Source organism: Physeter macrocephalus, chromosome 14 (genome assembly GCF_002837175.3).
Source record: "Physeter macrocephalus isolate SW-GA chromosome 14, ASM283717v5, whole genome shotgun sequence".
In the NCBI taxonomy this organism is placed as follows: Eukaryota; Metazoa; Chordata; class Mammalia; order Artiodactyla; family Physeteridae; genus Physeter; species Physeter macrocephalus.
In genome coordinates this window covers 73,835,493-73,854,354 of record NC_041227.1, presented here as the reverse complement: position 1 = coordinate 73,854,354, position 18,862 = coordinate 73,835,493, and the positions used below count along the sequence as shown (strand labels likewise).

Here is an 18,862-nt window from a genome sequence, read left to right as displayed (position 1 = left end):
CATAATCCTGTAACATAGGAACCACGGCAGGAGGAAGAGGTGGGCTTCTTACCCCCGACCAAGACAGACTATCTTTCCAAACCCGAAGTGCCCTCTGCCCCCTCCTGCCTCTTCGGTGCAGTCCTCGCCCCTGCCTGCTCACTTCCCGCCCCCCGACCCAAGCAGGCCAGCATTCCAGTCCCAGGCTGGAGGGACCCCGACACTCTGTTCATGCAGGTTCGCCATTTTCAGGCGAGGGCACTGAGGATCGTGGAGGAGAAAGAGTCGCGAACACACGCGAGCGGCGGCCGGCAGCAGGAGGCCAGACGGCGCGGCTCACGGCCACTGCCCCCACGGAACTGTCAAAGGCGTGAGGGGACTCCCGCACTCCCGCCCCCTCCGCGACTACGCGCGGGGCTCTAGGGTCCCTCTGCTGAGCTGGGACGCTAAGGGGGCGTGGCCTTCAGGGCCGTACCAAGAGCGCGGATTCGTAGGGGGGAGGCCTGGCCCCAGAAACAAGCGCACGGCCGGGTTGGGCGGAGCAGCGCCGCCGTCGGCCACGCTCCCACCCCCGCAGCCGGCGCGGGCGGTGGTAGCGCCTCAGTGGTGTGGGCCTGCGTCCTGCTCAGGTGTCCGTACTGCAGCCGGCCGACCGTGGTGAGTACGTGCGTTCGCTGGTGCTGGATTGGCGGGGTCCGGTCGCCAGGACTCTGGGTGCCCGGGCTCCGGGACCCGACGCCTCTGGCCGCCTCGGCCGCCCGGGCCCTCGGCATGGGGGCGGGCTCTTGGGCCGGGTCGCTGCCCAATTCGCCTGACGCGGGCGCGGAAAGCGCGGCTCCCATTTCGGCCCTTCTTAGGGTGGCTCTTCCCCTCGAGCTGACCTCTCGCGGAGGCTTGAGGGTCGTCGTTTCCACGGCCGAAGGCGCCCTACCGGCCCTTCGGCGGAGGATCGGGTCTCGGCGTGAGAGGGCTCCAGCCCCCACGCCGCCACCCTTGGGCTAAGCCACTTTTCCTCTCCGAGTCTCAGTTTCCCCGTCTGTACAGTGGGCCTCAGGAGGCGGCCGGTTAAACTTGGGTTCACGCATGTAGGACGCGCTCGATGAGTGTGGGTGGGGCCCGAATCTGACCTCGCAGCATCAGGTGGGCTCAGTGGAGCCCGCCAGCCCGGCCTCCCCTGGGAAACGTTCTGCGTGCCGGCGGCATCCCTGGGGGACAGTGCTCCTCGCGGGCAGGCGCCTTGGCAGGTGCTTTGACGGGCTCTGCTGGGCAACCGTGACACCCTTAGCTTGTGGGAGCAATTGGGAAGGAGGTGGAGGTCTTCTGGGCGGCGGGGGCACTTGACCTCGACTTTTTGCTTTTCATTTCTCGATGAGAGTCACCACTGCGTGAGCCGGTGACCAGTACTGAGAAGTTTGGGGCCATTTCAAAGAACGTGGCTGCCTCCTCTCTCAGAGCGACAAAATACAGCCTTCCTTCTGAGCTTGGCCGAAGTAGGGAATAGTGCTAAGACCAAGGGAGACGGGTCTGGAATGGGTAGTCCTCGGTTGGAACCTTGGCATCTCGGCAGGCATACAACTTCTTCGAGCCTCTGTTTCCTACTCAGTAGCCCAGATAGTGATACAGCCCACCCTGTAGGCCCCCACAGGGTTGAGGTTCTGAGGCTCAGAAGAGAGGGTCTCGGAGGGTGACATTGAGAACTGTGACATTCCACGTAAGCTGTGCAGTTAACTAACCCTCTGGGATCCAGTGTCTTCACTGTGCAGTGCTGAAATTCACAGGCCCGCCTGTTTGGGGAGAAAGCATTGATTCATCAACCACTCACAAGTTCTGTCTACACAAGTCCCCTTTGAGTGGTTGTGGGGTTGGCTTAATCAGGAAAAAAGTCCAAAAGTCCCAGTTAGTAAAGCAGTGAACCCAAAAGAAATCACTTTCTTTTCTTTGTGTCCCTCTACGGAGTTCTCATTTTCCTTTTGAGAGAATGGTCAGTTCTTGAGCTTCTCATGATTTTCATACCACCTAGTTTAATCAAGTCTAAAAAAGTGGTCTGCATTTCAGAGAATAGAATATTGGCTTCCAGTTGGGTTGTAGTGTTGAAAAAACTCTCCCAAATCCTTCGTGTCTAGCACTGGAAAAAGTTACAGGTAGGTTTGAGGTGAAAGGAATGTACTTCAGCACCTGGAAATAGCAACCTTGACTGCAGTCAGCATGAGTAAGGCAGGTGAAACTCCTGAGTGGTATGAGTTTGTAAACAACTCATGAGATGTATGAGGTGCTTGTTGCCAGACAAGCCTTAAATTTTAGGACATGCCGGTGACTCTGAATTGATCCTTCCTTAACCGCTTGGACATCAGGATCTGAGTTCAATAAAGTCCACGCATCCTTAGGAGATAGGCTATTTGAAATCAGAACTGCTTGGCAAATCCAGAACATTTACTTGTTAAACTCATGGAACATTTCAAGTTCATAAAAAGGTAGCTGTTAAGCAACTCTTTTTTTTTTTTCCCTAATGGAGGCTTCTGTAATTGTGGGACTTTTCATGGTTCCAGAGGGCCCAGCTGCTCTGGCAACATCTGCTTCCTCATGCTTTAGGAAGGAAGAGAGCCCTGGATGGGGTGGAGGGTGTGATGTCAGGGGACCTGAGTCCCGGCTCAGGCACTAACACTGTGTGCCTTTCACCAAATCACCCCAGGCCCGGGGACCTCAGGTTAGCGCTATGGGATTTAACTTACATGTCAGATTCATTGAAAAAATGAGAAAAAAGTGAAATGGAGAAATGACTTTTTATATAAATAGATTTTATTCTGTTTACAAAATTACTAAGTGATCATTATTTTTTAAAATACTCTTACATCAGAAGGAGAAAAACAAATACCGTATGCTAACACATATATATGGAATCTAAAAAAAAATGGTTCTGATAAACCTAGAGGCAGGACAGGAATAAAGACACAGACATAGAGAATGGACTTGAGGACATGGGGAGGGGGAAGGGTAAGCTGGGATGAAGTGAGAGAGTAACATTGACATATATACACTACCAGATGTAAAATACATAGCCAGTGGGAAGCAGCTGCATAGCACAGGGAGATCAGCTCGGTGCTTTGTGACCACCTAGAGGGGTGGGATAGGGAGGGTGGGAGGGAGATGTGAGAGGGAGGGGATATGGGGATATATGTATACATATATCCCCATATCCCCTCCCTCTCACATCTCCCTCCCACCCTCCCTATCCCACCCCTCTAGGTGGTCACAAAGCACCGAGCTGATCTCCCTGTGCTATGCAGCTGCTTCCCACTGGCTATGTATTTTACATCTGGTAGTGTATATATGTCAATGTTACTCTCTCACTTCATCCCAGCTTACCCTTCCCCCTCCCCATGTCCTCAAGTCCATTCTCTATGTCTGCGTCTTTATTCCTGTCCTGCCTCTAGGTTTATCAGAACCATTTTTTTTTAGATTCCATATATATGTGTTAGCATACGGTATTTGTTTTTCTCCTTCTGATGTAAGAGTATTTTAAAAAATAATGATCACTTAGTAATTTTGTAAACAGAATAAAATCTATTTATATAAAAAGTCATTTCTCCATTTCACTTTTTTCTCATTTTTTCAATGAATCTGACATGTAAGTTAAATCCCATAGCGCTAACCTGAGGTCCCCGGGCCTGGGGTGATTTGGTGAAAGGCACACAGTGTTAGTGCCTGAGCCGGGACTCAGGTCCCCTGACATCACACCCTCCACCCCATCCAGGGCTCTCTTCCTTCCTAAAGCATGAGGAAGCAGATGTTGCCAGAGCAGCTGGGCCCTCTGGAACCATGAAAAGTCCCACAATTACAGAAGCCTCCATTAGGGAAAAAAAAAAAAGAGTTGCTTAACAGCTACTATGGGGATATATGTATACATATAGCTGATTCACTTTGTTATACGGCAGAAACTAACACAACATTGTAAAGCAATTATACTCCAATAAAGATGTTAAAAAAAACTGTTATAGAAATACTCAATATAATAGTGAACATTCCTCATAGCCTTACACTGAGACAAAAAAATTACTGCTAGTGGTGTAGTATATATTCTCCAGATATTTTTCTTCACATATAAAAACACTTATTACCTAGATTTTTTTTTTTTTTACTTAAAACAGCAGGAATTTTTTACTATTTAAATTTAAAACACAGAATTAAGATGAAACTAGTCATGCTGTTCTGAGTCTTGCTTTTTATTACTTAACATGATGTCTTTCTATAGCACTATGTAAAGATCCACCTCATTCCTTTTTAAAAACCTCATTCTTTTTAAAAATGACAATATCCCAGTAACCAATATTATTGGAAAAAATTTATGTTGTTTGCATTCTTTTACTGTTATGAATTCTGCTACAATGATTAGCCTTGTTCTTTATCTTTCAGCAATTGGACAAATATTTTTGCATAATGAATTCTTAGAAGTGGAAGAACTGGAACATTTATGAGCTTTTAAATGTATTCATTTAACAGATGTGATTACCTGTGATATATCAGGCACTATTTGAGGTGTCGGGCCTATAGCAGTGAACAAAACACACAGTTCCTCCATGGCTCTGACACATGGTTTGTCAAATGATGATATAATTTCAGATTTAACTTTTTACTATATGTCAGATTCATTTGAAAATTGAAATGGAGAAATGACTGTTTTTTATAAAAAGGTATTTTTTCTGTTTACAAAATTATTAAGTGCTCATTATAAAAAGTGTATTACAGAAATGTGCAATATAGACAGCGAATGCCCTTCATAGCCTTACACTGAGACAGTTTCCAGATGGAGAAAAATAGTACAGAGGAGTGTGTGTGTTTGTAAAAATGGGGTGACTTTAAATGTCAATAGATATTGCCAAACTTCCCTCCAAAAATGATAATCTTGTTATGTTCCCACCAGCAGAGACTCATCATTTTTTTAAAAAAATTTATTTATTTAATTTTATTTTTGGCTGCGTTGGGTCTTCGTTGCTGCGCGTGGGCTTTCTCTAGTTGCGGTGAGCGGGGCTACTCTTCGTTGCGGTGCGTGGGCTTCTCATTGCGGTGGCTTCTCTTGTTGCAGAGCGCTGGCTCTAGGTGCGTGGGCTTCAGTAGTTGTGGCTCGTGGGCTTAGTCGCTACGCGGCCTGTGGGATCTTCCCGGACCAGGCCTCGAACCCGTGTCCCTTGCATCGGCAGGTGGGTTCTTAACCACTGCTCCACCAGGGAAGCCCAAGACTCATCATTTTTTAATTCATAATTCTAGGGCCAGTTGCTAACTGCTAACGGCAGAGATGCTTTTTTTTTTTGGCCGCACCGTGAGTGGCATGTGACCTTAGTTCCTGGACCAGGGACTCGAACCCTCGCCCCCTGCAGTGGAAGCACGGAGTCTTAACCACTGGACCACCAGGGAAGCCCAGAGATGCTTTTATTTCAGGAAAATTTATGTGAGACTCTGGGCTAAGTTTGTATTAGGTGTGTGTGTGTGTATATATATATATATATACACACACACACACATATAAATGGCACAGAACAGTGTATTCTTTTCTTAGGTTTTCGGACAGGAAAATTTATGTGAGACTCTGGGCTAATTTTGTTTTATGTGTGTGTGTGTATATATATATATATATACACACACACACACATATAAATGGCACAGAACAGTGTATTCTTTTCTTAGGTTTTCGGACTTTCTTCTCTCAGGATGAATTCATCATTTAGGAATCTTACTCTGCCTAAATCTGTGTCATACCATTTTAGAGCTCTACATCCTAAAAGTGTTTTTCCTTCCCCAACCCCCTCCCCAAGTGAGGTGTTTACATTAGTTGTGTGCCTGCTGGGATGTGTGTGTGTGAAGGTGGCGGAGGAGTCCCATGGCACAAACCATGGCTCTTTGCGGACTGGTGGCTCCTGTTCGTTGGGTCCATTGGAGCCAACTTCATCAGCCTCTGTTATGCCTGATGCTCGTTGGCATGGCAACACGCTCGGGGATGTTGTGAACAAAGCAGCTGGGGGACCTGGCCCTTCTTCTGGGTGGCTTGTGGAGAAAGCTGCTGACATAGGGGGCTTACTTGTTTTACTTACAAAGAGGTGATGTGGGGGAACATCTAAGAATTATCCTTTAATTGGAGTGCTGGAGGGTGAGGCATTCTGGTCTGTACGCAGCTGAGAGAATTGTACACGTGCTTCCCTGAAATTAATCTGTTTCAAAGCTAAACTAGAATAACATGATGAGCCAGACTGTGGTGCCGTCAGCCGTAGACTGTTTCTCAGAGAACTGGATTCTTTGGGAGATGACCTGTAGTAGGAAAATAGGATGGAAAAAGCTGAGTTTTGTCCCCTGGTTGTAATCACGGAGGAAGATGGACTCTGTAAGGATACTCTGATGTGGGGTTGTGTAATCTGCTTCTAGGTGAAAATCAAGAATGATGTTTAGACATGTTTTTAAAAAAATCTCCCCTCGTGTTGTCTTCAGTGCCTTTTCCTGTGGCCCCGTGCACCCCATTCCTTTTGCCAGAGCAGCCTGTCGTATCACTTCTTCCTTTGGCGCTTAGGAAGTGACCGAGATCACTTTAGCGTCACGGCACACACCATCACTGCGCCGGGTAGGCTGGGTCTGTACAGAGGTTGGAGGACTGGGTAGGAGCACATGAACTCATGCTCACCTTCCCTGAACCCGATGTGCTGACTCTGTATCTGTAGGTCAGTTGGGGTCAGTTTTCAACACTGAAAACAGGGCTGGCAGTTCTTGAAAACACAGGAGAATGGATCAGCCAGTTGTGCCCGGCTTCTTTCAGAAGTGGGGTTTCGGGTGGGACTGTGGTCTTTTGAAGAAGGGCGTTTGTTGGTTTCAGTTAGGGTTTCAGAACCTTTGCAGTTAAGAAACCACGTGGCATTACCTGGACCTGTTGGACACCGTCCCTTATGTAATGTGATTTGCAAACTCTAAAAGGTCATTGAGCAAGACCGTCCGCCTATCTGAAACCCCCACCAGCAAGGTCTCTGCCCCTGCTAGTGACGTCACCGTCCCCTGGTCCCCGAAGCTCTAAGGACAAAAGACATTTTCCACTTTCCCCTTGTCTTCACGCTGGGGTGCCTCCAGCACACAGTCCCAACAGTGTTTAGTCTTTGAATCTCCTTCCACCGTTGCCGTCTTATTGTGGCCCCTGTCATTTCCTGCTGTGCCAGCTCTCGAATTGGCCTCCCTGAGTCCCTAATTCTCCCTCCCCGCCCCACCCCGTCACTTCCCATGATCTGTCCATGGTACCATTGCTCACAAAGCCCAACTCTTATCAACCCTCCTTTGCTCAAGAATTTACAGTCACTCTCACTGTCTTACTGTTTTCTGTTAATTTTTCCTTCTTCTCCATCTGCTTCCACCAAGGATATGGAAGTGGCTTATAATGAAAGGAGTGTCATTCTCCCCATCCCTAATGGCAGTATGGGGGCTGGAGAAGAATGTGGATTCACTGAGAACAGAGAATTCCCCGTCATTTCCGCGAGTGTAGGCCAGCACATAGAATAGTGCCGGGCAGGAAGTGGGCCCTCAGAAATACTAACTGGATGAGTGGCGGGTGAGTGCTTATGGTTCCTCCCTGCCAAGTGTACTGCCGAGCTTTCTCCTGCATATTGACTGAGGTGCCAATACTGGGTCTGATCTATGTTTTCTAAGATTATTCTAAGATGCAATATGAACTTTTTGTAGGATTTTAGTTTCCATCTAGGTGTGAAATTTTAAATGTTTCAAGTTCCTCCTGCCATTGATAGTTTATTCAATCATTATTTTTTAATTGAAGGAGAGAAAGAACTTGTGTACTGCCCCTCCATCGTAGTATTCTTTGTCTTTCTGGATATTTCTAGATCAGTTACCTGGATGCCAAAAACATGAATAAATTTGTTTATTTTAAAAATTCTAATGAAATGAATAAAAGAGATCTAATCTAACCTTTGAGTGTCTGTTGTATGTCAGGTATTTCATATCTCATGTGATGATCATAACACTGTGAGGATGGTGAGCGAGGAGACCGAGGCTGAGTAAGCGACGTGCCCAGGGTCCCGTGGTGTGTAGGTGGCACATCTGGGGTTTGAACCAAGGTCTGTCTACCCACAAGGCCCATGTTCTTTTCATGGCTCAACTGGGTTTTATTTTTGGTTTGTTGAATTTCAAGGCCCACACCCTCCTCAGCAAAACCAAGAACCGTGGAAAGAACCTAGTAATTGAGAGAAGGTTCCAGGAGGCAGGTAATTGTACCAAAAGACAGTCAAGAGAAGTCATTGTGATGGAGCACAGAATTCATCTCAGAGCTTCGTGGAAGGCAAGGAAAGAAGGACAGGAGTCACAGCAAACATGATGGAAAAAAGGAAGCGCATCAGTTTATCCCAAGAAGCGCTTTTCCTTGGGGCTTCATATAACGGTCACTGAGTAAGGCAGGGGGCAGCAGCCTCCATACTCAGCAGGCGTTTGAAGAGCCCCTCGTGTGTACCAGGCCCCCTGTGAGGTGCTGGGACTGCACTGTGTGTGGACAAGATCGACAGGATTAGATAGATGGCTTAGGCCAGGATGGAGGGAATGTTCTAAAGAACAGAGGAGTGTGGCCACAGGTCACCCTTTCTGGGACCCACTGGGGTAAAGGCAGCGAACTTCAGACTCCCTTATAATACTGTCAGGGCAGCTCTTTGGGGGATGGGAGCCAGAGAATAGACCCAGAGTGGTGTATTTTATCAGGCAGGGGTAGAGCAGGGGAATCTGGGAGAGCGAGCGCGGAGAGACCCTTTGCCAGAGGTGGAAGGCAGACAGTCCACAGTGGAGGCCCTGAGGCTCTCAGCGCATCCTCCACGCTGTGTCCGGCTATTTTGCCGTGAAAGTTGGAAAGCCCGGCTTGGCTTCTTGCCCCTTATCGGGTGACTGCAGGCAGGGAGTTCTCAGAAGGTAGCACTGGGTATGGTTCAGTGCTCCCGGCTGAAGGGCCAGCATTCTGTACCAGCGAGTGGGGAGCGAGAGAGATCCCGGAGCTTTTGTGGATTCAGTCACGCAGCAGGTAGATGGTGAGCACTGTGTCATGCCAGGTCTCCTGAGCACGAGCGCTACTGAAATGCAGCCCCAGCCAGACACCAGCCCAGCAATGCTGTCACCTGATGGCATAGTCAGGGTATTAAACTGCCAGATGAACCCCAGGCCAGGCAGTGAGGTGGCTTCTGTCTGTAGCTTGGCCATGTTCTAAAAAGGTGGTGAAGGGCATGCAGATGGATGATTGAGTGGCTCTGATGCCAGTGGGTCTGGGTTTGAATCCTGCTTCTAACGCCTATCAGCTCCCCGACTCTGGACAAGGCACTCTAATCTCTGTGCTAATTACAGCTCCTGTACCTCAGAGCGTTGCTGTAAGGAGGGCATTAAGTAGTAGAAAGTCATAGTGTGAATGCTTCATACCTGGTAACGGCTGTCACAATTAGTATTTATTTAGAAAAAAATAGATACCATGGCAGGTGGGGACCTAGGGATAAGATAGTGTATAGCTGCTCAAGGCTATTTGGATTTGTCCCGAGTTTCCTGATGTCCAGAGCAAAGGGTGGGGGGCACATCAGGGGTGGGAGTGGCTGCTGATGGGTACAGAGATTTCCTTTGGGGGGCGGGGGTGATGAAAATGTCCTGGGGTTAGCTCGTGGTGCTGCTTGTGCAATGGGTGAACATACTGAAAACCACTGAATCGTACACTTTAAAATGGTGAATTTCGGGGGGCGGGGCGTGAATTATATCTCGATTTTTTAAAAAATAAATATTTATTTATTTTTGGCTGCGTTGGGTCTTCGTTGCTGCGCACGGGCTTTCTCTAGTTGCGGCGAGCGGGGGCTACTCTTCGTTGCGGTGCGCGGGCTTCTCATTCGGGTGGCTTCTCTTGTTGCAGAGCACGGGCTCTAGGCGCGCAGGCCTCAGTAGTTGTGGCACGTGGGCTCAGTAGTTGTGGCTCGTGGGCTCTAGAGCTCAGGCTCGGTAGTTGTGGCGCACGGGCTCTGTTGCTCTGTGGCATATGGGATCTTCCCGGACCAGGGCTCGAACCTGGGTCCCCTGCCTTGGCAGGCGGATTCTTAACCACTGTGCCCCCAGGGAAGTCCCAGTATATCTCGATTTTTAAAAATCAGGTTTATCGGTCTCAAGTCCCTGAGCAGCTAGACTCTCACTAGTTCTGCTACTGAGTCCCCATCACCTCGAGCGAGTTGTGCACACCTGCGGCAGGCACATTCACTGTTCACGGCGTCTTTCTGTCCCCACCCTCCCGTCCCTTAGCCCTCTGGAAGCTAACCTCAGCTAACGCCCTGTGAGTGGGAGCGCAGTGTGTCCCCTCTGCCCTGAAGCATTTAAGGTCTGAGACCAGTCCCTCCCAGTCTTCTCCCCGTCACAGAAGCCCTGCAAGTTACATGTTGAGTTGGTGGCATCACAAGGAAAAAGCTGCTTGAAGCACCAAGTCCCCTTAAGGAGGCCAAGAGCCTGGCCGAGACACCTGGCCTCCACTGGACATCGTGTAAACGTATGCATTACATGACTTGGGGCATAGGGCAGGGCTGGGAGGAAGACACCTTTCCCCGGTGCTGTGGCCTGTGTCCTCATGGCCCCTCCCTCATGCGTGCTGTGTGATGTGGGTCTTTTCTAACCGAAGTCACAGCCGATGCACTGGAACCCGAGTGTGTCCCCACTGCTGGCTGCAGCCGAGTTCACAGCCCTGTCTGTCAGCGGGAGCATTAAACTCAGCCTCTGGGAGCATGTCGAGTGACTGAGTGTACCTGCCCCAAGTGACGGCGTGGTATAACGTCAGGCCAGCATTTTGTATTCCTCCCCCGCTAAGAGAACACGGTCAGGCGGTCAAAAACTCTCGGCAGCTCCCGGTTTCGTGCGGGTGGCGTAATAATCGTGGACACTTTTACAGACGCCATGAGACAGTCCTCTATCCCCATGGGGTCTGGTTCTTAGCGACTCGCTCATGCTGTTCTGTTGTGAACTTAGATGACCCCACTGCCCACATCCTACCATTTACAAGCACGGTGTGACTCTGCAGGCAGAGATCGCCGAGATGACCTTCCGTTGGTGCTCCGACACTCTTGATTGACACCAGCCTTTAACGCGTGGCAGTGGCCTAATGTCAAGGCGAAATGCAGGCAGAGCTGGGGATCAAAACAGTGCCATCGGGCTTCCCTGGTGGCGCCGTGGTTGCGCGTCCGCCTGCCGATGCAGGGGAACCGGGTTCGCGCCCCGGTCCGGGAGGATCCCACGTGCCGCGGAGCGGCTGGGCCCGTGAGCCATGGCCGCTGGGCCTGCGCGTCCGGAGCCTGTGCTCCGCGACGGGAGAGGCCACAACGGTGAGAGGCCCGCGTACCGCAAAAAAAAACAAACAAAAAAACCCCCAAAACCAAAACAAACAGTGCCATCGAAGGCCCGAGCCTGACGGCAGTCTGGCCTGACCTCGATAAAAGCTGGCCCCTGGGAAGTGCGTGGCCACGTGTCTATCCGCCGTCCTCCGTCAGCACCTCCGTCACCGTGCGGAGCTGCTGCCCGCGGCAGCCTTATGTGGCTCCTGTCCTCGCCCCACCGCGGCAGAGACTCCATCTTCGCTGAAGGGCACCGTCTCCTGCTGGCCAAACGTGGGGTGACAGGCCAGCCTGGGAACCAACCAGGACGATGATGAGCCAGGAGTTGGGCCACCCCCTTGCTCATCTGCAGGTAGATGATGACTAGAGCTGTGACAGGAAGTGACAGAGAGGGTCTCGTATGGCCCTTAAATCTCCCTCTTTGAGTTGCTGGCTGTGGGCCCTTCAGTGATTTTCTGGTTCCTTAGGTCTTCAAGTCCGTGTCTGTAAAAATGGGTGAAATATTTATCTAAACAGGCTAATCATAAGAGTCAAAAGAAAGTGGTTGTGTAAAGCGCCTAGCGCGGTGCTCAGCACGTGGCGGCCGTGGGGTCGGGGCTGTCCCCGTGCCTGCCACCTGCTTAGTGAGCAGGCAGCACACGAGGTGCTGAGGAGGACTCTGCAGCCTCTCTCCCCTGCAGTGCTCAGTGCTGGGTTTTTGAGAATCACGGTGCTGACTCAGGTGATGAGGAGGACATAACTTGAGCTTCAGGAGCTCATAAGCAGGTCAGAGAAGCGGACGGGGAGGTAACTGTCTATAAACCGAGGCAGAGGCTGCCAGGTGCCGGAGCTCAGTGTGAGCGTGAAGCCGGCAGCCAAGGTTTTATGGAGGAAGTAGCGTTCGAGTTAACCCGTTCAGATATAGCTTGGATGGCTACGGAAAGAAAGGGGAGAACGTTCTTAGGAAGGAAAACAGTGAAGCAGAAACAGGCAGCAGTGTATGAGGTGTGTCTAGGGGAGCTGATAGGAAGGCCTCACAGTAAGGATGCTACTGGATTTTTTTTTTAAAACTCTTTTTTAAAAGCAATTTTTGACTTACAGAAAAATTGCAAAAATATTGGGTTGGCCAAAAAGTTCGTTCAGTTAGCGAATACATTGTTCAATAAAATTCTTGGCGAAAATGAAGAATGTGTCTTTTATTTATTTTTTAACTAGTTAATTTATTTACTATTTATTTTTGGTTGCATTGGGTCTTTGTTGCTGTGCACGGGCTTTCTCTAGTTGCAGCGAAAGGGAGCTACTCTTCGTTGCGGTGCACGGGCCTCTCATTGCAGTGGCTTCTCTTGTTGCGGAGCACGGGCTCCAGGCGCGAGGGCTTCAGTAGTTGTGGCTCGTGGGCTCTAGAGCACGCGCTCAGTAGTTGTGGCACACGGGCTTAGTTGCTCCGTGGCATGTGAGATCTTCCTGGACCAGGGTTTGAACCCGTGTCCCCTGCATTGGCAGGCGGGTTCTTAACCACTGCGCCACCAGGGAAACCCGTGTCTTTTATTTTTACTTAAAACTGAATGAACTTTTTGGCCAACCCCAATAGTTCAGAGTTTTCTTATATTTCTCACCCAGCTTCCCCTGAAGCTGGGTTAGCTTGTTAGCATCTTGCAAAATTATAATAAAGTCAGCAAGAACAGGCAATTAAGATTGGTAGAGTATCATTAACTATAAACCAGGGCTCGACAGACCTTTTCTGTAAAGGGTCAGAGAGTGAGCACTTGAGGCTTTGTGGGGCCAGAAGGTCTCTGTCACGGCTCCCGAGTCTGTTGTTTTAGCAAGAAAGCAGCCATAGATCATCTGTAAATGAATGAGCATGACTGTGTTCCAGTAAAACTTTGTTTTCGAAAGTAGTCAGCAGGCTAGGCTTGGCCTGCAAACCATAGTTTACCAGCCCCTGAACGAAACCCTGCCCCTCATTAGAGTTTCACCAGTCTTTCCTCTCATCTTCTCTCTGCTCCAGGATCCTACCCAGGACCCCACCTGGCACTGAGTCGTCATGCCTCCTGAGTCCCCTCCAGTCTGTATCAGTTCCTTCTCCTTTCATAACCTTGATGCTTTAGGAGAGGGCTGGTCCATCATTTTGTAGAATGCCCCTAACTTTGGGTTTTGTTTTGTTTGTTTTAATATCTTTATTGGAGTATAGTTGCTTTACAGTGTTGTATTAGTTTCTGCTGTACAGCAGAGTGAATCAGTTATATGTATACGTATATCCCCATATCCCCTCCCTCTTGAGCCTGCCTCCCACCCTCCCTATCCCACCCCTCTAGGTCGCCACAAAGCACCGAGCTGATCTTCCCGTGCTATGCAGCAGTTTCCCACTAGCCATCCATTTTACATTTGGTAGTCTCACTTTGGGTTTGACCAGTGCTTTCTTGTGATTGGAGCGAGGTTATGCATTTGTGGCAAGAACACCACAAAACTGGTGGTGTGTCCTTCTCAGTGCCTTGTCTCAGGGGCTCATTACAGTTGATGCCTGCCTTGACCTCTTGGTTAGGTTGGTGTCTGCAGGGTTTCTCCACTGCAAAGTTTCTATTTTTCCCTTTGTAGTTAATAAGTATCTTGGAGGAAATACTTTGAGACTATGTAAATCCTGTCCTCCCCACCCTACCCCACCTCAGGACTTTTTGCCCACTGATTTTAACACATCCATTGGTAGATCTTGTCTGCGACAGTTCTTAACTGTGATGTTTGTCTAATGGTAATTCTCTATTTTCCTCTTTCCTTCTACATTTATTAGTTGGAATTCTACCGTGGGGAAGCGTTGTTCTTTTTCTCCCATTTGTTTATTTCATTATTTATATCTGGACTCATAGATGTTTATTTGTTCTATGGTTAAAAACTGCACTAGCAGTGAACAATCCAAAGAGGAAATTAAGAAAACAATTTCATTTATAGTAGCATCAAAAAAAAATAAAATACTGAGGAATAAATTTAAACAAGGAGGTGTAAGACTTCTACACTAAAAACTGCAAAACATTGCTGAAAGGAAATAAGACTTAAATGGAAAGACATTCATCTTCCTGGATTGGAGGACTTAATATTGTTCAGATGACATTATCCTCGTGCTCCCCACCCCCACAAAGCAATGTACAGATTCAGTGTGATCTCTATCAAAATCCCAGTGGCTTTTTATGCAGAAATGGAAAAGCTGATTCTAAAATTCCTATGGAATTGCAGGGAACCCCAAATAGCCAAAACAATCTTGAAAAAGAACAAAATTGGAAGACTCATTAATTTCAAAACTTATTTCAAAGCTACAGTAATTAAGACAGTGTGGTACTGTCATAAGGATAGACAATGGATAGGTCAATGGAATAGAATTGAGAATCCAGAACTTAACTCATACATATATGGTTAATTGATTTTTTTTTCCACAAGGGTGCCAAGGCCATGCAATAGGGGAAAAAATAATCCTGAGACAACTGTATATCTGTATGCAAAATAATGAAGTTAAACCCTTACCCCACACCGTATACAGAAATCAACTGAAGATGGATCAAAGACCTAAATGTAAGAGCTGAACTATAAAAATCTTAGAAGAAAACATAGGGGTCAATCTTCATGACCTTGGATTTGGCAATGGTTTCTTAGGTATGACACCAAAATCACAAGCAACAAAAGAAAAAAAAACCAGATAAATTGGACTGTTATGGACTGAATATTTGTGTCCCCTTAAAATTCATATGTTGAAATCCTAACCCCCAATGTGATGGTATTAGGTGGGGCCTTTGGCTGGTAATTAGGTCATGAGCATGAAACCTTTGTGAATGGGATTAGTACCCTTATAAGAAGAGACATGAGAGTTTGCTTCCTGTCTGCTCTCCGCCATGTGAGGATACGAGAAAGCAGCTGTCTGCAAGCCAGACAGTGGGCTCTCACCACACACTGGATCTACTGATGCTCTGATCTTGGACTTGCCAGCCTGCAGAACTATATAAATGTTTGTTGTATAAGCTACATAGTCTGTGGTATTTGTTATGGCAGCCTGAGCTTAGACACAGACTTGCTGTTTCTGTAGCTGGATAACTTAGATCTTATTCATCAGTCTGCTGACCTGTTCCTTTTTCAGAAACATAGATACCATCCAAAAATTTTTCTGATATCCTTGTTTTTAACTGTTGTGGCTCGTGAATCCAAGCAGCTGAGTTTGATACACGTTCACTGCCACCTCCTTCAAGAACTAGCTCATCTTCCTCGGCTTGAGATAGTGAACAAGCAACGCCTGGCCTCATCCGAACCCTGCGGATATATTTTTTGCCCAAGAAAATTTGGATTTCAACAAGAAGACTATTCTTTTGAATGATAGTGTGGACGGGGAAGTGAGAGTTCAGAGACCGCATCTTGTAACGGAAGCCCAGTGTGACACCCTTGATCGTGTTCTGTATGTGACTACAGATAGTGCCAGCGATAGCCAGGTCCTTTCTGTTTCCCCACCATTCGTCACCCTGGAGCCTCTTTCTTTTTCCAAGGAGGCCGAGTTCTACATTAATGTGATTGAAGACCCTCCACAGGGTGCCCCTGGGGCCCTCCACAATAACAGTGTGTCCCTTCAGAGTGATGTCCACGTTTTCTGGAGTGTTAATAGTCTGTAAAACTGGGCTTCATCCCCGCAGTAGATGCAGCAGAGGGGACACAGCTTTTTTTTTTTTTTTTTTTTTGGCCACACCACACAGCTTGTGAGATCTTAATTCCCCAGCCAGGGATTGAACCCAGGCCCTTGGCAGTGAGAGCATGGAGTCCTAACCACTGGACCGCCAGGGAAGTCCTGACATGGCTTATTTTAATCTGCTTCTGCCCTGAAGAATACGAAAGGGAGAGAGAAGTAATCCACCAAGGTTCTTTGAGTGCCTATGCAGTTTTACCCATATTATCCTCCCAGTAGCCCTTTCAGAGTTATCAGTGATGATGATTCTCCATTTTAGATAGGAAAGCAGCTGAGGGAAGTTGAGTTTTGCCCAAAGTCATATAACTGTAAGTGGCAGAGCAATTTTGAACTCGTTTTTATTTTTCTTTAGACCTATGCCCCCATTTTCCCTTTAGGCCCTTCTGGATCCTCTTCGCCCCCCGCCCCCCCCATCACTGCCATTTTGCACCCTCTCCCATCAGGAAGCCATCCTAAGCCAGCCTCTGCCCAACCGTGAGCTGCTCTGGCCAGAATCTGTACTGTTCATTTTGGCAAGGAAGTAACTGTGTGCCTTGTCTCTTTCCATAGAAGGGCAGGGGACATCCCCTGACCTAGTTTGTCTTCGCCTGTTTAGCTGGCAGGGTGCTGGGCACGTGACCTACCTGATGGACGTGGAAGAGCCACTTTTGACATGAGTGGAGTGTTTCTCCTCAAGGCAATTTCACTTTGGACAGTTGTCTTCAAATCAACATCACCATCGATATTTCTATGATACTTTGCGGAATGTTTCCACAAGCATCATTTGTGCAAAAGCCAAACAAGGATTAAAAGCCCACCTTGTTGGCCAAGGCTCAGTGAGAAGTAATTTGCTAAGGTGGTGGTCAAGCCAGTCCCCAAATTTGGTTCTCTGAACTGCTGCCAAGTCCCACACCCTTTTCACTAGGTCCCCCTGCCCCAGTTTTTCTGTTTTATAATCCAACGGACTGGAGAGAAATCAAAGAAAAGATGGGGCTATTTGCTTCCCCTCAATGTTATGGTCCCTTCTCTGTGAAACCACTTCTAGTTAGAAAAGTCATGATTTTTAGTTGAAATTCGAATATTACTTTCGGAAAGTAGTCTTGGTTTCCTATGATATGTCTGAAAAGTAGAGTCATATTTCCAGAGTCAACAGATGATTAAAAAAAAAGTAGTTACTCCCTTTCTCTAGGGGATACTAAATGGAGGCGTTTGGAAATTTGATGTAATACTATCATTGTGAAGGAATAAATAAAAAAAGGTAGGTAGGTTTTTATTTATTTTGTTTTGTTTTATTTTCCTGTTAAGATGGTTTGGAACAAGGACAGGTTACTCTTCACGCCAGAGCAGACAGGTGAGTTTGGATAGAGGTGCCATCACCTTTCCATTCTGGCCGGTGGAAGTTGACAAAGACTGAGCTGACCTTGTCTGCTGATGGTAGAAAAATGCGGACAGAGGAGCACTGGGGTTTGGCAGGGGTTCCAAGTGCTAACCTGTGTGTTCTTAAAGCCCAGAAGAGCTGTTGCTGTGCCTTTCTGAGTCATTTCAGACCTTCCGAGCTCTCTTCTGGTCTGCCCTCTGCCAGGCCCCGTCTCCTGTCTCCTCACAGCAGCTTCTGGGGCCTGTGTCCACGCCCCCCCCACCCCACCTTCCATCCCTTTAGTTAGAGGACTTGTATTGCATCAGGGACCAGGACCCAGATGTAAGTCAAGCCGAGCCCATCAAGAATGGTTGAAAGGTGATGAATTGAGCCTCAACGTTCTCCTGTTGGCAGGGCTTGGGGGCAGGGCAGTGGGGGAGGGAGGGGTGGTGGTCCTTTCACTGCGGCTCAGCCTGAGGCAGGTCTCTGGACGAGTCCTCTGATGGCTCAGGTTCCCTGAAAGGCGGGATGGGGCAGACTCTGGGAGCTCTAGACGTCCGAACCCAGATGCTTACTTTCCTCTCAGTAAGGGTCGGGTTTCTCCAGAGCTTTTGGGTGTCTCCAGACCATATCTCTCTAAACTCTTGAGGAAATCCAGGAGTTTCTGGGAGTCACCCAGACTGTGCTTTCCCGGGATTCTGGTTCTTTCTTTCCAAGTCACCCACTGCCCTGCCTTGACGGTCTCCCCTCCAGCCATCACACCGAGGCTTCCAGGGGCAGAGCTGACGTGTTCTGGCATTTACCCACATCCTCCTGGGTGTAGCGCATCCAGAACACGAGGCGCAGGACAGAACAGTAGTTAACAACGTCTTTCCTTATGCAGGTGTCACACCAGGCACGTGTGTTGTCTTATATAATTTCAGCAACAGCCCCTATGAAGTAGTAATATTATCCTTGTTTTACAAATGAAGACACTGAGGCTCACAGAGATTTTAAGATTCGCGTGTGTGTGTGTAAATGTCATGACGTAAGGAGTTTAAACGTATGATCTGTTTTTAGACACAAATCATCGGTAAATGATTATTGAAATGTGCTTTCCCAGGACTCTGGTACTTTCTTTCCGGGTCACCCACTGCCCTGCCTTGACGGTCTCCCCTCCAGCCATCACACCGAAGCGGGCTCAGGGGGCTAAGGAGCAGGTGATGAGTAACTCACAGCAGGAGGAGAGCTGAGAGGTGGAACTAGCGTGTCTCCAGGCTGTGGTCCCCAGTTTGGCGTGTGGTTGTGACCTGGGCCAGCACCTCCCGCTGCCCACTCTTCCCACTTAGTACCGCAGAGGGTCTCGTTTACCGGGTATGGTTTCCGTGGTGGAAAGGGCCCATCTTGTCTGTACATCCATCTCTCCAATTTCTTCTCTTTGCCCGTCCTTCTGGGGCACAGGTGTTCTGGCCTCCCTGGAGTGCTTATTGATTCTTATATGTAGGGGTTTTTTTGTTTTTG

At 48.3% G+C, this 18,862-nt stretch overlaps 1 protein-coding gene across 1 annotated transcript; it reads right to left on the bottom strand.

Moving 5' to 3' along the window:
* Positions 1 to 14,584: 14,584 nt before the first annotated feature.
* LOC112065328 (60S ribosomal protein L9-like) lies at positions 14,585 to 18,190 on the bottom strand. Its single transcript, XM_055089753.1, has 2 exons — positions 18,166 to 18,190; positions 14,585 to 15,957 (listed from the first exon to the last, which is right to left on the bottom strand). The coding sequence occupies exons 1-2, from the start codon at positions 18,188 to 18,190 to the stop codon at positions 15,398 to 15,400; spliced, it is 585 nt and encodes a 194-aa protein (XP_054945728.1). The 3' UTR covers positions 14,585 to 15,397.
* Between the last annotated feature and the right edge of the window lie 672 nt (positions 18,191 to 18,862).